The 20,699-nt window shown below is 40.2% G+C and overlaps 1 protein-coding gene across 4 annotated transcripts in view; it reads right to left on the bottom strand.

Moving 5' to 3' along the window:
* The window catches only part of MAP2K4 (mitogen-activated protein kinase kinase 4), a 90,538-nt gene that overhangs the window by 45,729 nt on the left and 24,110 nt on the right, over positions 1–20,699 (bottom strand). For 3 of the 4 annotated variants that reach the window (XR_012060342.1, XM_031674817.2, XM_031674816.2), the window contains one exon: positions 15,852–15,954. The exons of the other annotated variant lie outside the window; for it this stretch is intronic. Coding sequence is in view for 2 of the 3 variants with exons in the window: in XM_031674817.2 (XP_031530677.1) it covers positions 15,852–15,954 (103 nt within the window). In the remaining variant the exon portion in view is untranslated. The remainder of the gene's footprint in view (positions 1–15,851; positions 15,955–20,699) is intronic. 4 annotated transcript variants of the gene reach the window in all.

The following is a 20,699-nucleotide window of genomic DNA, read 5'->3' as shown; positions in this document are numbered from 1 at the left end:
ATCAACCTGGGAGACTCAGCCAAGAGCCCCCACGACAATTACACAAGTAAAAGGTCTATTAGAAAAGTCAATCATAATCCAGACAAAAGCACTATTAACCATTCAGTATAGACCCTCTGCGTCTTCCTGTACTATGTGTATAGGTTACAAAATGACCTGCCATACCTACTGCTTTACAGACTTCATTCAAAACCCCTCTGACACAGCAGCCTCGCAAGGCCCACGTGGGTGCGTACGCCGCCTGGAGTCTGCACTGCCGGGAGCACCCGCAGGGGGGCCCCGGGCCCGGTGGTGTCCCTCATGACAACCTAGAAGGGGATCCAGGCTAGATCCCTCTTTCCAGTGGCATCTTGATGTATTACTCTCAGAGTGGGAGGTTCTTAGCTACCTGGTAAACTCGTGTTCTTCTTAGGTTAACAGCCTGAGAGAACGTTCCCAGAAGCTGTTTATTTTTGTGTTGCTGCTTCTGCTAAAAAGTTATCTATCTATTAACATACCCATCAGCCCTTTGTCCTGCGTTGTTACTGCTTCTCCAGGGTGTTGTTTACCTTCAATTGTATTTGTGAAATTATATACGTAAAAAAATGTGGTTATCTGAATGCCTGCAAATCAATGACTCGCATTGCTTCCTTCCTTCTGCCATCATACAGTGCATCACTCAGGTTCACTTCCGCATGCAACACAGATTTCATCTCACTGCATTTTCAGTTTCCTAGCAATGTTTTTTTTTCTTGTCACCCTTTTCAGTAATCTTGTTATTGATTTACCCAAATGTGTTCTCTTCTCAATATATTCCAATCCTTTTAAAATAAAGGCCATGATTTCCTCTACTTTAAGAAAAAATGCTAATCATTCTTACAAAAAATGATCTGAATGCTGCAAAATGTCATATTCATAGATGTTCCTTCTCAAAGCATTGAAAACATTGTTCTCTGATTCCATAATTCTCCCATCTCACAGGAGTATCTGTGGCCCTTGTGCTTGGGACACTCTGGAGCATCAGGAGACAGACTAACGTGATCCCTGAAACAACTAAAGAAACAAGACGAAATATATGAGAGGATCTTGAAGACCCTGGACAACTAAGCCTGTATCAATCACCCTGTCCTTGAAGAGTCAGTTTAACATCCTCTCCAGCAAGACAATACATCTACTGCAGAGCATATAGCTCATAGGTTTCCAAAGGAAACTTGCCAGAACTAGCTACTCTTAACACAATGTGCTCTAAGAAGCCAAAATCCAGCTCTTCAATACCATATGCAGTGGGCTGACCTGTGACCCCAACCAAAGACATGTCCATCTGGAACTGCAGAAGGTGACCCTATCTTTACAGATATCATTAAGAAAAGACCATCCTGGATTAGGGTGGGCCCTAAATACAATGATGAGTGTCCTTACAAGGGTCAGAAAAGGGGAAAACAGACACACAGAGACACAAGGAGGTGAAGACAGAACCAGCAACTGGAATGGGTCCTCCGCTCAGGCCTTTGGAAGGAGCATGGCCCTGAGAACACCTTGACTTCAGATTTCTGGCCTCCTGAACCTGAGAGAATAAATTTCTGTTGTTTTAAGCCACCAAGTCTCTGGTAATTTGTTACAGCAGCCCCAGGAATCAAATACACCATCTAAATCACAAGTCTCCAAACTTTTTCTGTAAAGAGACAGACAGTAAGTATTTTAGGCTTTGCCAGCCATACTGGTCTCTGTGGTAACTATGTAGCCAAATGGGTGTGGCTATGTTCCAATAAAACTTTATTTTCAAAACCTAGCAGCCGGCCACATTGGCTCACAAGCTGTACTCTGCTTACTACATAAACTAAATGTTATCAGTCATCTAAATGATACCTATCACTTCAACGGTCTAAATCCCATCTACTCATTTTTCATATCATTTCTCTTTCAAATTTACAATGATGCTCTGGAGGATAAGAAACTCCAATTATCTACCCAAGTCCTACAGTTTTTTATTTCCAGAATTTAATCTTGAGATACTTTTCAGGCGTTTTCTTAAAAATCCACCATAAATCCACGGGGAGTGGGACTGAGGGTCTGATACCCCTTCCCCGATTCTCCCATCTCTTAGGTGAGAAAGGACACAAGGAAGCAGCAAACCTCGCGAGCACCTGGAGCAGCTTCCCCAGCTCCGAGTACTTCCAGCAAGTAACAGGGCAGTACAGCCACAGCGTTCCCGTGTACGTGAGGACCTGATTCCCCAAACCTGCCGATGCCTCCTATTTTCCTTCGATAAACAAACGCCTTGCGTCTAGAGCCACCACCCGTAAGACCTCTTTATTATCTAACCCAGCTGACGTGTTTTCTCCTCTCACTTCATGAGCACAGCCTTCTACTCCATGTATCCTGATTGCCTCCCAATGCTACCAAACATTATCTTTCTTCCCAAACTATTTCTTCCTTCTTTCCCCACAAAGCATCCTTGACTTTATCAAGCCAGCATATATTAAAATGCCTCGAGCTGTTCTACTCTCTCCTCAGCATATATATAAAGAACTCGTACTCCTTAGTCAGGAAAACAAGCAGAACACATACCCTGCGCACCACTGCAACTGCCCTTCTGTGTCCACACTGTTAGGATCTCTAGATGAATACTGCTTTATGCCTCCTTCTGCAATGCAGTTCTGTTAATTCCGGAAATTTCCACAGTAAACGCAATCTGTCAGTTGCCATGGAAACTGCCTGCTTCCTGGCACTACTAACAAAATGAGTATCTTTGCTAAGCTCTAAGATGAGGCAAAAGGAAAAACTGAAAAAAGAAACGTATCTAGAAGAAGTGCTCAAACACTCCAAAGACAAATATTCAAATTCTGATGTCCATACCAGCAACAGTGAACAGAAGGGATTAACTGCACAAATCTGCAGTGTTTTGAAGGAGTGCTGACTTATGAAGCAGAAAGCACTTTTATCACTGAGGAAGCTGCAACAGAGAGAACACGACAAACACTCCTGTTTACCTGGCGCTGCATGTTCCTTAAGGCTGACCATCTGTCACCTGTACTCACAGCTGACACCGGAATGGCCTTCCTGGGTTGGGCTTCTCACAGAAAAGGTTACGAAAGCTGCCCGAAACCAACAGGTTATAAGTTTCCACAAGATCTTTTCCCTATCTGGGCTCCAGTCTTCCTGGTGGCTAAAACCCCATCCCCTCAAGTATTGTAAAAAATCAGAGTAGTTAAAAGGGTATCTCAGAAGTCGTCACCAACAAAGCAGCCGTCCTCGCCCTCTCAGAATCCAAGCCCCAGCCCTCCCCCCCACCTGTCCTGTGAACCAGGGCCTGGTCCCTCTGCCTGCTTTCCACCTCTCTTTCCTGTCTCTGCCTGTGGCTCCTCTGAATGCAACTCTGAGTGTCAGATTTCTCAGGATCCAGCCCTGGACCCAATTCTCTCATCAAGATACACTCTCTGTGTAGACAATGTTTTCATCTCTATGCTGACAACTTTCAACTTTTTATCTCCAACCCACACCCTTTCCTCTCAGCACCAGACTGCTTTTTTCAACAGCAGAGCATGCGTTACATTTACCTCCTTGATATCCCTCATCACCTATTTCACAGGCACCGCACACCTCACACACCTGAAGCCGAGCTCCTGCTCCCCTGTGCTCCCTCATCCACCGAAGCTCCGTGCTCCACACTCAAGGGTCCCCATCACAGTCATGACAACTGAACCCAACATTCAAGCCAGAATTCTGGAAGTCACTACAAACACCTTCCCTTCTTCACTACCCACATTTAAATTATTACCAATTTTTGTGAGTTACTATATTGTATACCTGTAATATATAATATTGTACATCAACCGTACTTCAATTTAAGAAATATATTGTAAAATAAATGCATAAATAAAAGAAAAATTACCAATTTTTGTTAATACTGCTTTGAAAACTCTTTGGGATCTGTCCATTTCCCTGCACCTCCACTGTCATCAACCTAACATCGTTACCACCCACTCTATTCAGCTACACTGCCACAGAATCAGCTCCCCCTGATTCTGTTCTTGCCTGTCACGAATACACACCGCACACAACAGGCAGAATCACTTGGGGCTGTAAGTCAGATCGTGTCACTCACCTGCGTATAAGCCTTCCCTCGCTGCCCACTGCACTTCAGATGTCATCCCAACTCCACCTGCAAGGCCCTTCTTTATCTGGCCCATGACAATCTCTCTGCCCTTATTTTAAACTTTTCCTTCCTCATTCAGTCATTCTCCATTCAAACTGGCATTCTCTCTGTTCCATAAGAAGCTGAATCTTCCCCACCTTGACACCCTGCAACTTCAAATGCAGGCTGCTCCCTCCACCTGGAACACTCTCATCAGTCCCCTCCCCAGATCTAGTAAAACCCACACAGCTCAGAGGCTTTCCATGGCCATCTCTTCACCAACTCCACTCCAGGACAGGCCCCTCTTTCATTCTTTCATGCCATCTGCTTCTTTTCCTTCAACAGTATGCATACTACTTACAATTTCATTCATTTGTTCACTCATTCATTTGCTGAATGTCTGTGTCTACCTCTAAACCTTAAGCTTCATGAAGTAGCACTGACATCTCTTTGTCAACATGAAATGCCCCGTGCCCACTGCAGTACTCAGTAAATGGCAGACATTCAACAGACTTGCCAAGTGGCTGACAGACGCATACTGGGCTGCTTTGGTTTCTGACAGCTATCAGAGGCTCACAGAGCTCTGGACCCCAGGAAATGGCTCTATATCCATTCCCTACGCTTTTGCAACCAATCAAATCCCAAGGTAAGGAGGAACACGCCTGCTGTATCCGACCTCTGCAGCTCCTTGATCAGGAGAGGCCAATGGTAAGCAGCTGGGGGAACCTGCAGCGCACTCTGCATCCGTGGTCCTCAACCAGGGGCAATTCTGCCCCCCACGGGTCTGGAGACATTTCTCGTTGTTACATCTGAGGGAGGCGGGGGCTATGGCATCAAGTGAGTAGAGTCCAGAGGTGCTGCCAAACATCCTATAATACAAAGAACAGCCCCCAACAACAAAGAATTATCCAGCCTACAATGTCCACAATGCCGAGGCCGAGAAGACACTGCCACTTCTGAGTCTCCTAAGGCAGGACAAAGGCCCAAAACTGCCAATCTACAGAGGATTAAAACATTTTGCAATTACAAGAAAATATGACATTTCACTAATACAAAGTTGCTCTTAAAACACTGTTTTTACTTTAAAAATGAAAATAATCTAAATGGCTATACAGTGCAATGAAAGGTATAAAACTGACTGAAAAACAGGGAATGTGCTAATATAGAAATATCTTCAAGATGTACTTTGTGAAGAAAAAGTCACAAAGCAGTGTAAAATAGAACTGCTTTTTGTATAGGTATTTTCATGGTTTGATCTAAGTTAATTACATATGCTGACACTCGAGCAAGCTCTTCTGCAAGGATGTACTATACCTCCCAGGGCTGTACCTTCAGAGAGAGACACTGAGGACGTGGGGCCTTGAGTCTTATACTTTTCTCTACCAACTGAATTGCCTGACCAGAAGCACATGTGACTTACTATTCACAGGGAAGCATGAACTACCCAGATGGCAAGATCCTGGCCATTTTAGTTTTCTTCTTTATACTTTTCTGTGTTCAAAAACAGAAGAGAAGGAAGGAAGGAAGGAAAGGAGGGAGGGAAGTAAAAACCACTAGTAAATGTGCTTTTAAAAGCACAACAAAGACAACATGTCCCCACACGTTTTCTAGGAGAATCCAACTACTTAGGGCCACATCGCCCCTCATGTGACTTGATGGATGCTCTCGATTAACCTTCAAAAGATACCTGATAAGCTACTTTTAATTTTCACTGTTTCTTTCAAACATCATGGCAAGGGAAACCAAATGGGCAGAAATGAAATTTGTCCCAATATTGTTCTACAAGCATAAGAACTATATTCAATAAAAACACAGTGGTCCAATACTTATCAACTGACTGATGAAACAGAGGTGTTCTGAGAACAAGAACAGAAAACCTCAAGTACTGTTTGGTGAGAGCAAACATAATTTTTATCATTCGCATTCTGCTTTTTTTGTAAGTGAAGTATCATTTTCATACAGTGAAAAGTGCATTGAGTTTGATGAATTAACAAACACGTACACCCTTACATTCCACAACCCTGACAAGATCCAGGATATTTCATCACCCCAGGAAGTTCTCTTCAGCCATTCTCGTCAGTCCCCTCCAGAGACACACGCTCTGATTTCAGCCACCACAGATTAGTTTTGCCGACTTCAGAACTTCAGAGAGACATATCAATGTGTTTTCTCGCCTCTTCTGCTCAGCATTTTTGGAGATCCACCAATGTGACAGTGGGCATCAGTGCTTTATTCTTTTTTACTGTTGAGGAGTATTTCATTGAATTATATACCACAATCTGTTTATTCGTTCTTCCGTCATTAGACATGGGTTGTTTCTAGTTTGAGGGCAATTACAAATAAAGTTTTCATGAGCATTCGTATGCAAGTCTTCCTAAGGATGTTTTCATTTTGGTCAAATAACAAGGAGTAGAACTTCTGAGTCATGGGGTAGATGTATGTTTAACTTTATAAGAAACTATTAAAGAGTTTCCTACCATTTCTACTCCCCAAATGATACATGAGAATTCCAATTACACCCTATACTTGTCAATATACTGTACGGTCTTTTAAATTATACGCTTTCTGGTGGTGTGTAATGGCATTTCCTGGTGGTTTTAACTTGCATTTTCCTAATTACTGATGTTGTTAAGCATGTTTTTCATCTACTTATTATCCATTCCCATACCTCTTTTGTGAAATGTCTATCAAGTCTTTAACCCATATTTTTAATTGAGTTCTTTGTTTTGTGTTGTAGTTCATTATATTTACTGAAGTCCTTTGTCAGGTATATTAACTGTGAAAATTTTCTCCCAGTATGTAGCTTGCTTATTTATTTTCTTAAGAAGCTTTTGATGAACAGAAATTTTAAATTTTGGTAAAATTCAATTTATCACTTTTCAGTAGTTATTTATTTCTTTGTCCTGTCAAGGAAATCTTTCCCTAAGCCAGATCACAAACTTATTTTGATATTTCCTTTTAGAAGCTTTATAGAATTTTTGCTTTTAGGTCTATGATCCCTCTCAAACTAAGTTTTGCATACGATATGAAGCAGGAATCAAGATTTCTTCTGTTCCCTTCCTTTTTCCAGTTGTTACATCACCATGAAGAGTGTCTCTTTGTCTCCACTGAACTGTACAGTCAATCTGATCAAAAATCAATTTTTAGGTACGTTTGTCTATTGGACTTGATATTCAATTCCACTGATCTATCTGTCTGTCCTTAATGTTCTTCCACAAAGCCCTAATTACTGTAGCTTTATAGCAAACGTCAAAGTTTAAGTCCTCCAACTCATTCTTTTATAAAATTACTTTTGGCTACTTTGGATCCTTTGCATTTCCATATAAATTTTAGAATCAATGTCACATCACACACACACACACACACACACACACACACACACACACACACACACATAAAGTTTGATAGAGTTTCATTGGGATTACATGAATCAATAGATCAATGCGGGAAGAACACACACCCCATTAATTAATATTGTAGCTTCCAATCCATGAACATAGCGTCCTAATCCATGTATTTAGGTATTTAATTTCTTCCAGTAATATTCTGTAGTTTTGTAGTTTTAGTATAGAAGTCTTATGTATTTTTCACTAAGTTTATCCCTAAGTATTTTATACTTTTTCATGTTCCTACAATGATTTTTTCAATTTCATTTTTAAGTGCTCCTTTACTAGTATTTTAAAATTGATTTTGGAATAATGATTATGTATTTCTGTGACCCTGCTAAGGTCACTTGATAATTCAAATAATGTTTCGTAAAATAACTAGGATTTTCTACATATATGTCATATCATCTGCCCTCCCCTCCTCCAAAAAAGACTGATTTGCTTCTTTCTTTCCAATCTTCATGTCTTTTAATTCTTCTTGCCCTATGGCATTGGCTAAGACCGCCAACGTAATACTGCATAGAATTGGTGAGTACAGATATTCTTGTCTTATCACCAGTTGAAGAGAAAACATTAAGTCCTTTGTCATTAAGTATGGTGTCAGCTGCAGGTTTTTCATAGATGTCCTCTGAACAGTTGAGGAAGTCCCCCTTCTTTTCCTAGTTTAATGAGAAAGTCTATAATGAGTAGACATTGAATGTTGTCAAGCGCTTTTTCTACATCTACTGAAATGATTATGCCATGTTCCTCCTTATTTTGTTAATGCAATGAATTATACTGATAATTTTCAAATGCCACATGAAGATGAAGCCCGCCTGGCTGTGACGTGTTGTCCTTTCTACATGTTCTGGGTTCAGTTTGCTAATACTTTGTTGAGAATTTTCAAGCGTGTGTTCACAAGGGACACTGGTCTGCAGTGTTCTTTTTTTATAATGTCCTTGCCTAGTTTTACATCAGGGTTATGCTGACCTCATAAAAATGAGTTGGGAAATGCTCTCTACTCTTCCATTCCTGAAAAAATTGTGGAAATTTATTTCTTCCTTTAATGTTTGATAAAACTGACAAGGAAAACCATCTGGGGCCCAAAGTTTCCTTTGAGAGTAAAAGTCTTCTCATTACAAATTCAGTTTTTAACAGATATAGGGATATACAGGTTTTCCATTTCTTCTTGGGTTAATTTTGATTATTTATGTCTTTCAAGGAATCTGTCTATACCATTCAGGTTACTGAATTTATTGGCATTAAGTTATTTATTATATTTCCTTATTATGCTTTTACTGTCTGTGGGATCTGTAGTGATACCCCTTCTTTCATTTCTGACAGTGACAACTTGGGCTTCTTTTTTTCTTTGATATATTTTGTTAGGGGTTCTTTACTTTTACTGATCTTTCCAAGAAACAACTTTTGAATTTGTGACCTTCTCTAATATTTGTCCATTTTCTATTTCATTAATTTCTGCTCTTATCTTTATTATTTCCTTTCTTCTACTTACTTTGGATTTAATATGCTCTTGCTTTTCCTAGCTCCTTAAAGTTATTCAGTACTCTTTCTAGTGATTCTGTGTATGTGCCCTGACTAGGCATTTAAATTTTTAGAAACAGTATTATAACACTTTCTCTTTCTTTCTGACTCATTCAGATTCTATAATTATTCTCTCAACTGAGTTAATTCATGCCTATTTCTTTTCTTTTAAAAAAATCCCTAAATTAAGAACAAATATTTAAATGGTCAGATATAAAAGAAGCATATTTTTCTTATTATGTCAAGAAGCTTAATTTTTAAAGTTCACTTAGTGAAGAGATTTCCAGATAGACATGTATTAGTATCCCCTCCCTCCTGAAACACCATAAAACAGAAGAAAGGATTTTTTAAATATACAAACTCACAATGTAAAAAAGACTGGGAGAGACCACCCTAGAGGAGAAGCAGCAATAAATTTTTGGAAGATCAAAAGTAAATCAACAAGCAATAACAGATTTACAAGGCAGGGAAAGGTAAAACTAAAAACTGCCTGCAACAGGGGGTGCCAAAAAAGTAAACTGACCTGAATTACAGAAGCCCAGAAAAGCTCAAGAACAAGAAGCATCTATTAAGGATTGGGGGCGGGGGGGGGGGGGGGGGGGAGGGGTTAACTCCTGAGGCAATATTAAAGTCTACCTAGGGGACAATTAGGTCCCTAGATCCTCTCAATCAGATGATAACCCCTCCTCTAGCTCAGCAGGTGGCCTACGGCTGTATACTCCTGTGAAACTGTACAAAAGACGCCAGACAGAGGAGAAACGTAGCTGGATTAAGCAAAAGCCTGTACAGTAGAGACTCACCTAGTCTCCTTTGCCTAGACTCACAGCAGAACTGAAACAGCCCAATACACAGATCTCTCTCAGCAACCCAGTTCAACCCCCTCCTCATCCTTAAGGGAGATGTTTTTTTTAACCCTCTGGGTGTGTGAGGGGGGGAAATTTGCCCAAAAGCAAGAGGAAAATACCTCCAAATACCAACATTTGGGAATCCTCCAAAGGAAAAAAACCAGGCACCTCTCCTCCGCCTCACTGGGCAGTCAAATCACAAAGCTTCCAATCACCTTTTCATTGGCGAGAAGGAAGACATGATGTTGAGTGAAATAAGCCCGACACAAAAGAGCGAGTACTGTACAATTCCACTCATATGAGGTACCCAGAGTAATCAACTTCACGGAGACAGAAAGTAGAACTGTGGCCGCCAGAAGCTGGAGGAAAGGGGAATGGGGAGTTAGTGTTTCATGGACACAGAGATTCAGTTTGAGAAAACGAAGGCATTCTGGAGAGGAATGGTAGTGATGGATACGCAACAACATGAGTGTACTTAACACCACTAAGCTGTACACTTAGAAATGGTTAAGAAGGTAAATTTTATGTTACGTGTATTTTGCTACAGTAAGAAAAAAGAAAGTCTGCAGCAGTGTATCTAAACCAGCCAAAAGTAAATAGATTATCTCACAGAATTTGACACATTTGGCATTTTTAAATTTGGGGTACTAATTTGTACCTATAAGTGTTTCTACCATAAACATTATTGCCATTTTGTGAAAGTGTTCCACCACAGAAATGTAGAGATTCCAAATCATTATGATCACATCAAAAATTCAAAGATGGGCAAAAAACCTCTTAGGCTCATCCATACTAACGGTTTTCACACTTAGGAACTGACCAGAGATGTCCTGGGGCCACTGTGGTGGACTGGGGGAGACAAGATTACGGGGCCCTCTCCCACCTCCACACTTAGCCTGCCAGCCTGTGCATAAGATGGTTTTTGAAGAAAAGTAGCACAAAATTGGCTTGAATCATATTCATTCATATATGTATTCTCTCTCCCTCCGCCCCCTCCCCTAATTCACTGTATAAAATAATGAAAGTCACTGTTCTAAGTCAGCACCTGAATTGAGACCAAAGAGTTAAGAGACACACTGAAGGTCATGGAGATAGTGATGACTCTGCGATAGAAATGAGGTCTCCAACATTAACGAAATGGTTAATCTAAGACAGTCAGCTTAAAAGATAAAGCTTCCACAATGTAACCAGCAGTAAGTGCCGAGATCATTTGTAATTACTGTTCTACGTTTTAACATAAAGCTCTACTGAGTAGACTCGTTATGGAATTAAGAATACTAGTGATTAACTGGGGACGTCACAACTTCTTTTAAAACTACTTCTGAGATGTTCTATAGCACAACTGAGCCTTTTTCTGCTCAAATGTAATAAAGATAAATGAGATCCCAGAGATCCTCTTGGCCACCACAAATGAGAGCCCCATAAGTTTACAACATGCGGTCCCAAAATGTTTAGCTTAAGCCCCAAAACGTATCCTTACTCACCATTATTTACTTCCAGTGTTAGCTTTTAAGCGAGTGTTTCGTCTTGTACACTCCTGAGGTGCTGTGAAGATAAAAGAGCTGTTCTCTCAGAACCCCAAGGGTATTCAGCGTGTTCTAAATGACTCAGGACACGGACAGCACCCACACGTCACTCAGCATGATGAAAACACAGAATACAGCAGAAGGATATCCACTTCTGCTCATGTCAAATTTTAGATACAGAACACGGTTCTGGCACAAGCCTGCCACATTTAGAAGACTACCCTTGGGGTATCAGAAAGACTTACAGTGCCTAGTATGATCTAATCCTGGTGGAAATGCAAAAGGTAGCCACACACCATTCCTTTAGTTTTTCCTCGCACTCTTTAGTTTTACAGCTTAATCTTTCATTTAAAGGGCCACATGTCAAAATGTTAACATCTGCTACATCCAGGTAGTAGGTACGAAAGTCTGTATTATAACACTCGTTTTTTATGTATTGGGAATACTTATAATTCTAACCAATGATAATTAAAAATCAAGGTGCCTGTTCAGGCTGTCTCCTCACTGTTAGGGACTCACATGGAAAGACTTATTTTTTTAAAGGACATAAACAATAAAGAAACAGATTTAGACAAATTTCTGAATATTTGAAAGCAGACAAAAATGTGCAGACAAAGTAAAACTAACAAATTTGAAGAGCAGGGACTCTGTAATTTCAAAAACTTATCAGCCAGCTAACTGCAGTGCAAACCTTGTTTAGCTTCTGCTTCAAACTATTAAAAAAAGTGATAAAGTAATCTATTTATTTGATATAGTGAAGAATTACTTATTCTACTAGATGTAATAATAGTATTATTATTGTGTTTTACAAAGGAGTCTCTGTCTTTTAGAAACACATCCTGAAATATTTATAGATGGAATATTATGTCTGAGGTTTGGTTAAAGCTGAGGAGGGTGGGGGAAGAGATAAAAATAATACCAGCCATATCAACTGCTGAAGCTGGTGGATAAATACACAGATTCACCTACCACGCTCCAGTCTGGGATATACTTGCAATTTTCCATAATAAGGGGTTTAAAAAAAAAAACAGAACTAGAGAAGACCACCACCCATAACACATGGTAGGTGGGGAGCACACAGCAGAGACAAGAGACAGAACCTTGGGGAGGGTCCACAGTGCGAAGGTGTGAAGGCCTGGGAACGGAAGAGTTAACTAAAATCCCTTCTAAAAGAAAGGTTTACTCAGAGCCTCCTCTCTTCTCCACTCTCCCCTCAAAATGAAGACAGCATGTCTCTAAAGAAAATAAACATACTATCAGGAAAGAACAAGGCGTCCTAGGGTGAATGCTGGCCTGCTCATTATGGCACCTAGAATGTGTCTGGCCCAAGAACCCGCACTCAAACCATTCACAGAAAAGTCAGGTCTGCCTTCCAGGTGACCACCTACAACCAAAGCTGCCAATAAGCCTTCTAATTTCCTCATCCTCAACTATCAATGGACGACCAAGAATTGCTAGACACGTTGGGGGGGGGGGAGAAAAACTAACACAAAGGAGAAAGACAAAGATACAAGAAAAAGTGATCCTTGAGGAAACACATTACCTACAGGATAGAAAAGAACTTCCAATTTCCAGATTCTACATCCATAAATTAAGAATAGGACACTAAGAAAAAGGTAGAACTCTTAAAATTAAAATCAATTGCCAAAACAGAATATTCCATAGAAGGGTCAGAAAATAATGGAAATCTCCTAGGATAGAAAACAAGAAGACAAAGAGATGGCCAAGAAATAAGAAATCTGTAAGTAACATCCCTGCCACGTTAAACAGATCTAAACACAGCCCCCAAAACCTACCCTGCACCCACACTCACCGGAATGCCACCCCCCTCCACCTGTCCTTCTCTACCTGCCTTTCAAAACCCAGTTCAAACCTGTTCCCTTGTGAAACTTTTCCCCAAGCTGTTTATCTAAAGTGATCTTACTCCCTGCTGCACCATTCATCTGACATTTGATCTGTATTACTTTGTGCCTTACTTCTTGAATTGCTGTCATTTCTGGAAATTTATTTTAAACTGCTATTTCTCAGAAAATAAGGACACTGTCTTAATTTTTTTTTTAATCTTCCACAGAATCCTGTACCCAGGAGACATTAAATGCCAGATGGATCTGAAACTAGTCCTTGGGATATATCTGAACTTCATTACTTGCTTATATTTCATCTTTTCTTTTCTAGAGTTCATTTTTAAAGTTTTATATTTATATCTGTAACTAAAGCTCAAGGAAAAAAGCTAAATTCAAGGAAGTTTTAGAAGAAGTAAACGCATAAAAATGGCATAGAGGCATCTTTTTCAAAGCCCCAACTTACTACAAGTTGTGTTTTCTAATTGCAAACTTCTTACCCTAAACAGCGACTGGCAGTGGTGTTCAGCGCCTGACAGTGCACAGAACACGTGAAGAGGGCAGGGAGGCGGGGGAGAGGTGCCACCCTGAGCAGTGAAACACAGTCTCTGACAGTACCAGCACGAGTCATCGCCCATTCCCAACCCAGGTGACAGCCCAGTGCAGTAATAAACTTGAAGTCTGGGTCTAAAACGTCTACATACCAGAATCAAATTCCAAAGATTCTATCACAAAGTAAAAATGCCTATTACCGTGTCCTCTCAAACCTGTAACACCTGTTGGAGAGACAAGTAAGAAACCTAGCAAGTTACAGGATTATTATGATTTGAGGGGAGGGGAGGGAATGGAGTAGGGGAGAGAGAGAGAGAAAGAGAGGGAGGGAGGGAGGAAAAGAAAGGAAAAAAGGAAAGAGAAAACCTGGTTGACTCAACTTTTGGAATAAAGCTTTTTTTCACCTTGCTTACTGTTTTAAAAAAAAAAATTCTTTTTGTCTGTGAACTCCCTATACATGAAGAAAGTCCTGAGGAAAAAGGATGCAAATCTGTGAGTGTTTTTTCAGTTCTAAATGCAAGTCAGGCTGACTTTCTCTGTGTCCAAGGGGGAAAGAGAGAAAGAAAGAGAGAAAGAGAGAAAGGAAGGAAGGAAGGAAGAAAGAAAGAAAGAAAGAAAGAAAGGAAGAAAGATTTCTTAAGTTTGGCAATAACTACATATCCTCTCTTCCTCAGACTTCAAACATGCGTCCAGCCAGCAACCAAGGTACCAGAAACGGACTATGTTCAACAATCAGCTCTGCGCTAGCTTTCACTAGGAATTCTAGGAAACGAGGAAGGAGGTGCTTTTAAGAGTGCTTCCTTGCTGCTGGAGCTTTGACTAATTAAGAAGTACTGAGTTTCCTTCCTCAATATGTTTCAGAGAAGGTAAAAAGGTTGAGCTCTGACGAGAAATCTCGTTAAGAACATCAGTCTAACAATGCTGACATACACCACTCCCAGCCCAGTGACCTGCTCCTCCAGTTTTCACTGAAAGCATCTTTCATCCCCTTGAAGGTGATCAGTGGAAGCATAAGGGCGTTCAGACACGCACACACTGCCTCCTCGCACGCACTGCTGTGGTAAAACTGACATGTTTCCAGCATTCCTATTGCAAGACACTACCTCCCACCAACGTGTTACTGTTTGCAATCACAATGTATGCCAAGCATCAAAAGAAAATAGCAATGAATGTGCCTCTTTGGGAAGAATAAACAGATTTGTAGTCTAATAAGGTTTGAATACAAATTGTTGAGGAATTAGTAAAAACTATAAAATAATGGGTTCTGACAACTTTTTAACCATATCTTCCCCACTTGCTTTAGAGTTCTCAATACCAGAAATGGTTAAAAATTACTTTTCTGGATGTGAGTATAAATGTGAACCCGCTGGCATTGACCTGTCATGTTCTCACCAGGTCTGGGGGCTGAGAAGCCATTGTTATTTAACGCCTTACTTCACTTCAGTTCAAAGGGTTCTGTAAAATATTACTGCGATGAGATTACTTTAAATGTATGAACATACTTCTAATACTATTCAGTGAAATGCAACAATATCATTTCTATTTTTTAATTTAAAAATACTAAGGGAACAAATTTTTCAAAATCACTGACACCTGTACACTGACTTGTATGTAATCTTTCAATTTACTGTCACATGGCTGGAAATCTTACAGGAATTTATTAAGAAAGGGAGCCTATTTTGTTACCTGGTAAGTGAGGATAATTTGTGCAGGTCTACAGGAGACAGTTACGTTTTCTAAATACTACTTACAGCCCAACGGGAAATCCAGGAGAGGCAGAAACAATACTCTCAGAGTTCAGTAAGAGAGACACTGAAATGATATAAAGGAATCTGGATCTTCAATTCTTTTTTACCTTCAAGTAAACTTTAAAAGGGAAAATTGTGTTTCCCTACTTCAGACTACAGAATCAATAGCTTTCTATTTAAGTAAAACAGAAATATTTCAAATAGCCTGTAAGATAAAAGAAATATCAACCCCTTGACTTGAAAAAATTCATAAAATACAAGTAACTTTAAAATCTTTGCTTGAGTTGAGCCTTTTATTTGATCACCAGGAATACTCACATGTGTGGGTTTTGAACTCCTGCAGGATTGGGATTCAGAGTAAACCTTGCTGTAGATTTGAAAGGTGGATTTGCAAAATTCAACTTCAGTGCTTTACGTTTACCTAAGAAATAACAAATAAAAAGTAAAAGTTTCAAGTACCATAAAACAGGTAGAATTCTGGGGGCATAAGAAATTCACATCAAAAGGCAGAAAATTTTGCTTTAACATACAGCTAATAAAATATTTTGAAAGGTGGCAAAGAATTTTTCAGAATTAAGAAAAAGTAAACAAAAATGACTTCAAGTTGTTACTAACCGCAAATCATCTCCAACAGAACAGAAAACAATGCTCAGGGCTTCTAGTTTGTATTGTTCAGAAATGATAATGCTTTTGCAAGTAAAAATACCACTATAAAAATCTTTCACCTCTGCAGATATTTTGGGAAAAAAAACTAAAATATTATTAGCACCTTTCCAGTATTACATTTTAATTCCTTAGTTTAATAAAAATCATTTTCCCTCCAATGTAATACAGACAACTGAGTGTAGAACATGAAGCGTTCCACAACCATAAAGGGCTGAAAGCATCGCGGCACAATCAACTTCAAGTGAGTAGCACAGGTACTCCCAATAAGCACTGCTTCAGGGCAGCTTCTTCAGGATGAGGAGGGGGAAGGTATCGGCGTGTTATAGTATACCAAAAAGAGTCCTTTACAGAAAAGCTAGAAAATTCAGGAAAGACAAAGAAAACAAAAATACATAAAATATTATATATACCTATAAAATACATGGGGTTTAAAAAACTGAATAGAAGTCCAATTATTTCAAAATAATCATTTGCCTATTGCAGACTATTTCCTATACATAGATGTAACCATTATTTTCTTCTCTACAATGAAAATCAGGCCACAATACTGATTCATAACATGCTTTACTCACTAACCATATGTTATTCTATGTCAATAAATCTTACAAAACCATTAATACAGAAGTCTGTGGAAATTCTGTAACAGAGCTGAACTTTCCAGCATTTTAGGAACATCCTGGTTTCAGGTACATATGCAGGATACTTCTTCTAGCCCTCACTCTTCACAGTTTATCATACATAAATCCACCTAGTCAAACAACGTCTCTGCAATCCAAACACCCTCCCACCTCAGCGGGCTCAGAAGATGTATTTTCGGGCTCAACCTGCTCAGCCCGGTGCTTCCACGCGGTGTGGAGGTCTGAGTGCCCCCTGGCCGGCAGGACCGCAGGACAAGAGCAGAGGGCCCCCGCGGCTCCTGGATCGGTTTGCAGGGTGCCCAAGCAGCCCAGACATACCACTGCCCGAAATAAGCACAGTACTGCATGAACTGTCCACATAATCTGCCCTTCTGGGTTCCAATATTTATTTTGAAATCATTTTTATTTGACAACAAGGCGAGGAAGGACATTCAAACTACACATGCAAAAAGTACTCTACAAAAAATGGCAGGTATGACTGTGTTAGAAAAGCAAACTTTGTATTTACCCAAAAAGCTTTTAAAAATTAAATAAAATCTTGGGAAAATTCTTGTAATCAAAAACTCTAAATATATAAAAACATCACAGAAATCAAGGGAAGGAATAGAAAAATAGGCAAGGGTAGGAACAGTTAAACAAAACAGAAAACATGATGAAAGGCATTCAGTAACACCAGAAAACAGTTAACATTTTTGTTCGCGTGAAACTGAGAATGTTTAGAGGTTTTATTTCATAGACATACCTGTATTTTTAAAACGATAACATGCTGATCCGAGCGACCAGGTAAAAGAATCACCAGCACAATACACTGCTGGTAGGAGAGTAAGTTGTATAACTTTCTGGTGAGAGGTTCAGCAATACACAGGAAGACATTTTAAATGAGTATGTTTTCACTTCTTGGAAATTTGTCTTTAAGAAATATTTAAAGGCAGAGGATTAGTCACCGGCCCTGCTAGATTTTGAAATTCTTGGGCCTGCTTGCTCACTCCTTTCTGCCTTCAGTGTTCTCCCTTTCTGAAGGGGAATCTCCATAACTGTCATCCAACGCCAGACCCCCCACTGCGGTTTGGAAGCAGGTAACTAGTCACGGATGGAAAAGAATCTTGTGTCACAATGGGTCGTACTCAGGAGTCTCCCCTAGGCATGATTCAGACGATTCTGATGAGATGCGGGGCTGCTGAGCTGACGATGTACTGAGTTAAGACTTGGGGGATGTTGGAGGAAGGTGAATGAATTTTGCATGTGGGGCAGATGCGACTATATGGGGGCCAGAAGGCAGACTCCAGTGGACTGAAAAGGTGGCCCCCAAAATACCAGAACCTATGAATGTTACTTTATATGGCAAAGTTTCTGGAGACAAAATTAAGGACCTCAGGCGATCATAAATCTAAATGAGCTCAACACTTACAAACTCCCCAAATCAAAAGCTGAATACTGCCTGTCACATGTGTGTATTTAAAACTACCTGGTACGTCACTCATGCTCTCCACATGATGAAAAAGTGATGGAAGACTAAGATCAAATGCTGAGGACAATAACAGAACATAGAATCATTGCGAAAACTAACCAAAGGAAAACGCCGAAACTGGCCCTCTCCTCAAAAGGCCCATTTGATGGGACAGTAGCTAACCTCTGCAGGCCAATAAAATATGGTACTGCAATTAAAACTTACTCAAATTGTTCTTTTGAAAATAAATATTTCTATATAACACACACACACACACACACACACACACACACACGGAATGCTTTTCCAGCACTGCATTCACATTGAAACAAAAATAAACTGGGGTCTTTAAAGGACATTTACTGCATAAATGAACAAGCACACAAGTAATACAATGTGACATGACTCACATAAATTAGATTTAAACACACTCTACATTTCAGAAACATCTGCAACTATCTTGAGAACTGCCCAAGTATATATTCAGATCTTTTACTAACAAAATATACTGAGGAATTCTACAAAAGTTCAAAGCATCTATAAGTAGTGTTAGATCAAGTTACACGGCCTGTTCTCAGTTTTGCACCCCAACTGTGCAAAAGACCATCAGTTTAGGAAGAACTTTTAAGGCAGTCTAGAGGAGGAGAAAGAATGCCCCAGAAAGTCAATCAAAGGTGAGATTCTGGGAAAGGTAGAGAGAGGCAGCTTTTACAACACTCTAGAGGCTATTTCTGAACATCTGTAGGCATGGGCCTGTCTGTCTGTCTAAGCATCTCTTCCTCTCCCATTCACTGTCTCTAAGTAAGGGTCTCTATCAGTTCTGGTCTTTCTCATCTTTACTTCTCTTTCTCAAGGGCCCCCCAAAAAACTAAATACTAAAGGCAACCTGTTACCATATTCAGATATTTATTAATGACAAAACTACAAACAAACAGGACATTAGATCTATGTGGACTTTTTTCAAAAGCCTGCAACAACTTCCACAGGCAGAAAGGGGTGTAAGGAAGTGATACTATAAATGGCCAGCGGAGAGTTTTAGGAGCTAACAGGGATTAAAATATTTATACAATTTAAAGTAATTATCAATAAAGACTATAAATTTGTGATTACAGTTCCCCCTTTGGTGAGACTGTCACCAAATAATCAATTCCAAACCAGTCAGCAGAGATTAAAGAGACCCTCCCATTTATCTACAATTGGACAGAAACGTGGCACGTCGAACATCTCAAGTTATTTACGTGGAAGGAGTGTCCCATGGAGAAGACTGTCTTTGTATACTTAAAACTCAAGTTCAGTGCCTGATACAGAAAATACTTTCAAAGGTTTATTGATCTGGGAATAAATTTGACAGGGACAGATGCAGACAACTGAAGTATGGGTAAAATTAGCTAGAATTAAGTTTCTGTTGTTTGCAACCAAGAACCCTGCCTGATAAGGAAAGCAGTTATCTGTCCTCATCCGATCACATTTCCAAAAGCACTGCTGTGTCCCTTAGGGCAATACTGCCTAACCTGTCTTCATGCCACAGCTCATATAGAAAATGAGGACATTTGTTCAACACACTGGAAAAATCAGAATCAGAGCTGACCGAGGTGGCAACACTCAGCCACTCCAAGGACTGAAGGGTCAATTCTTCTGCACTACCCTCAAAATTCAGGTTTCAAAGCTCTTCTTTAAGAGAACACCAGTAATGTTCACAAGACTTTTCCCACATCATCAGTATACAATTTCTTCCTCACAGTTCTCATGAGAAGCATTCCTAAGCATGAGATCTTCAAGAATATCCAGAACTAAGATTATGAAGAACGAGGATTTATCCAAGCATATTCACACTCACTACGGCCCAGGAATATCTATCTGACCACAGAGCAACTCACAGAATATTGAAGTTCAAAGGAAGACATCTTCTAGCTTTCAGATCACTCTGGGTTATGTGGCTGACTGTTACAGAAATAGCCACCAATGAACCACAGCCCCCTGTGTCCACACCTCTTCGCCATGTAACTGTGCGGCCCTTCCATCACTAGGTGGCGTCTGCTTCCCTCCCTCTTAAACCTGGGCTGCTGCAGGACCTGCTCTGACCAGGAGAACACAGCAGAAGGGATGTTGTATGACTTCCAGAGCTAAGCCTTACGAGGCCTTGCGGCTTCCGCTTGTACCTTCTTGGAAAGCTACTGAGTCTGAACGTAAAGCAGGTCAGTCAAGCTTCCAGGATGATGAAAGGCCACGTGGAGCGGGAGGCCTGGAAGACTGCGCCAGGAGCGCGACTAGCCAAATACAGACACGTGAGTCAGCTCAGGTGACCAGCAGCACTACCACCCAACCAACAAATAGAATCATGAAAACTCAAACAGCTGCTCTTTTAAGCAACTACTTATATGGCAAAAGAGCTGGGCAGGAATAAGGAAAAAGTAA

The sequence above is a fragment of the Vicugna pacos genome, chromosome 16, assembly GCF_048564905.1.
Source record: "Vicugna pacos chromosome 16, VicPac4, whole genome shotgun sequence".
NCBI lineage: Eukaryota > Metazoa > Chordata > Mammalia > Artiodactyla > Camelidae > Vicugna > Vicugna pacos.
Note: the sequence above shows the minus strand (reverse complement) of the source record. Positions and strands in the feature narration are given on the sequence as shown.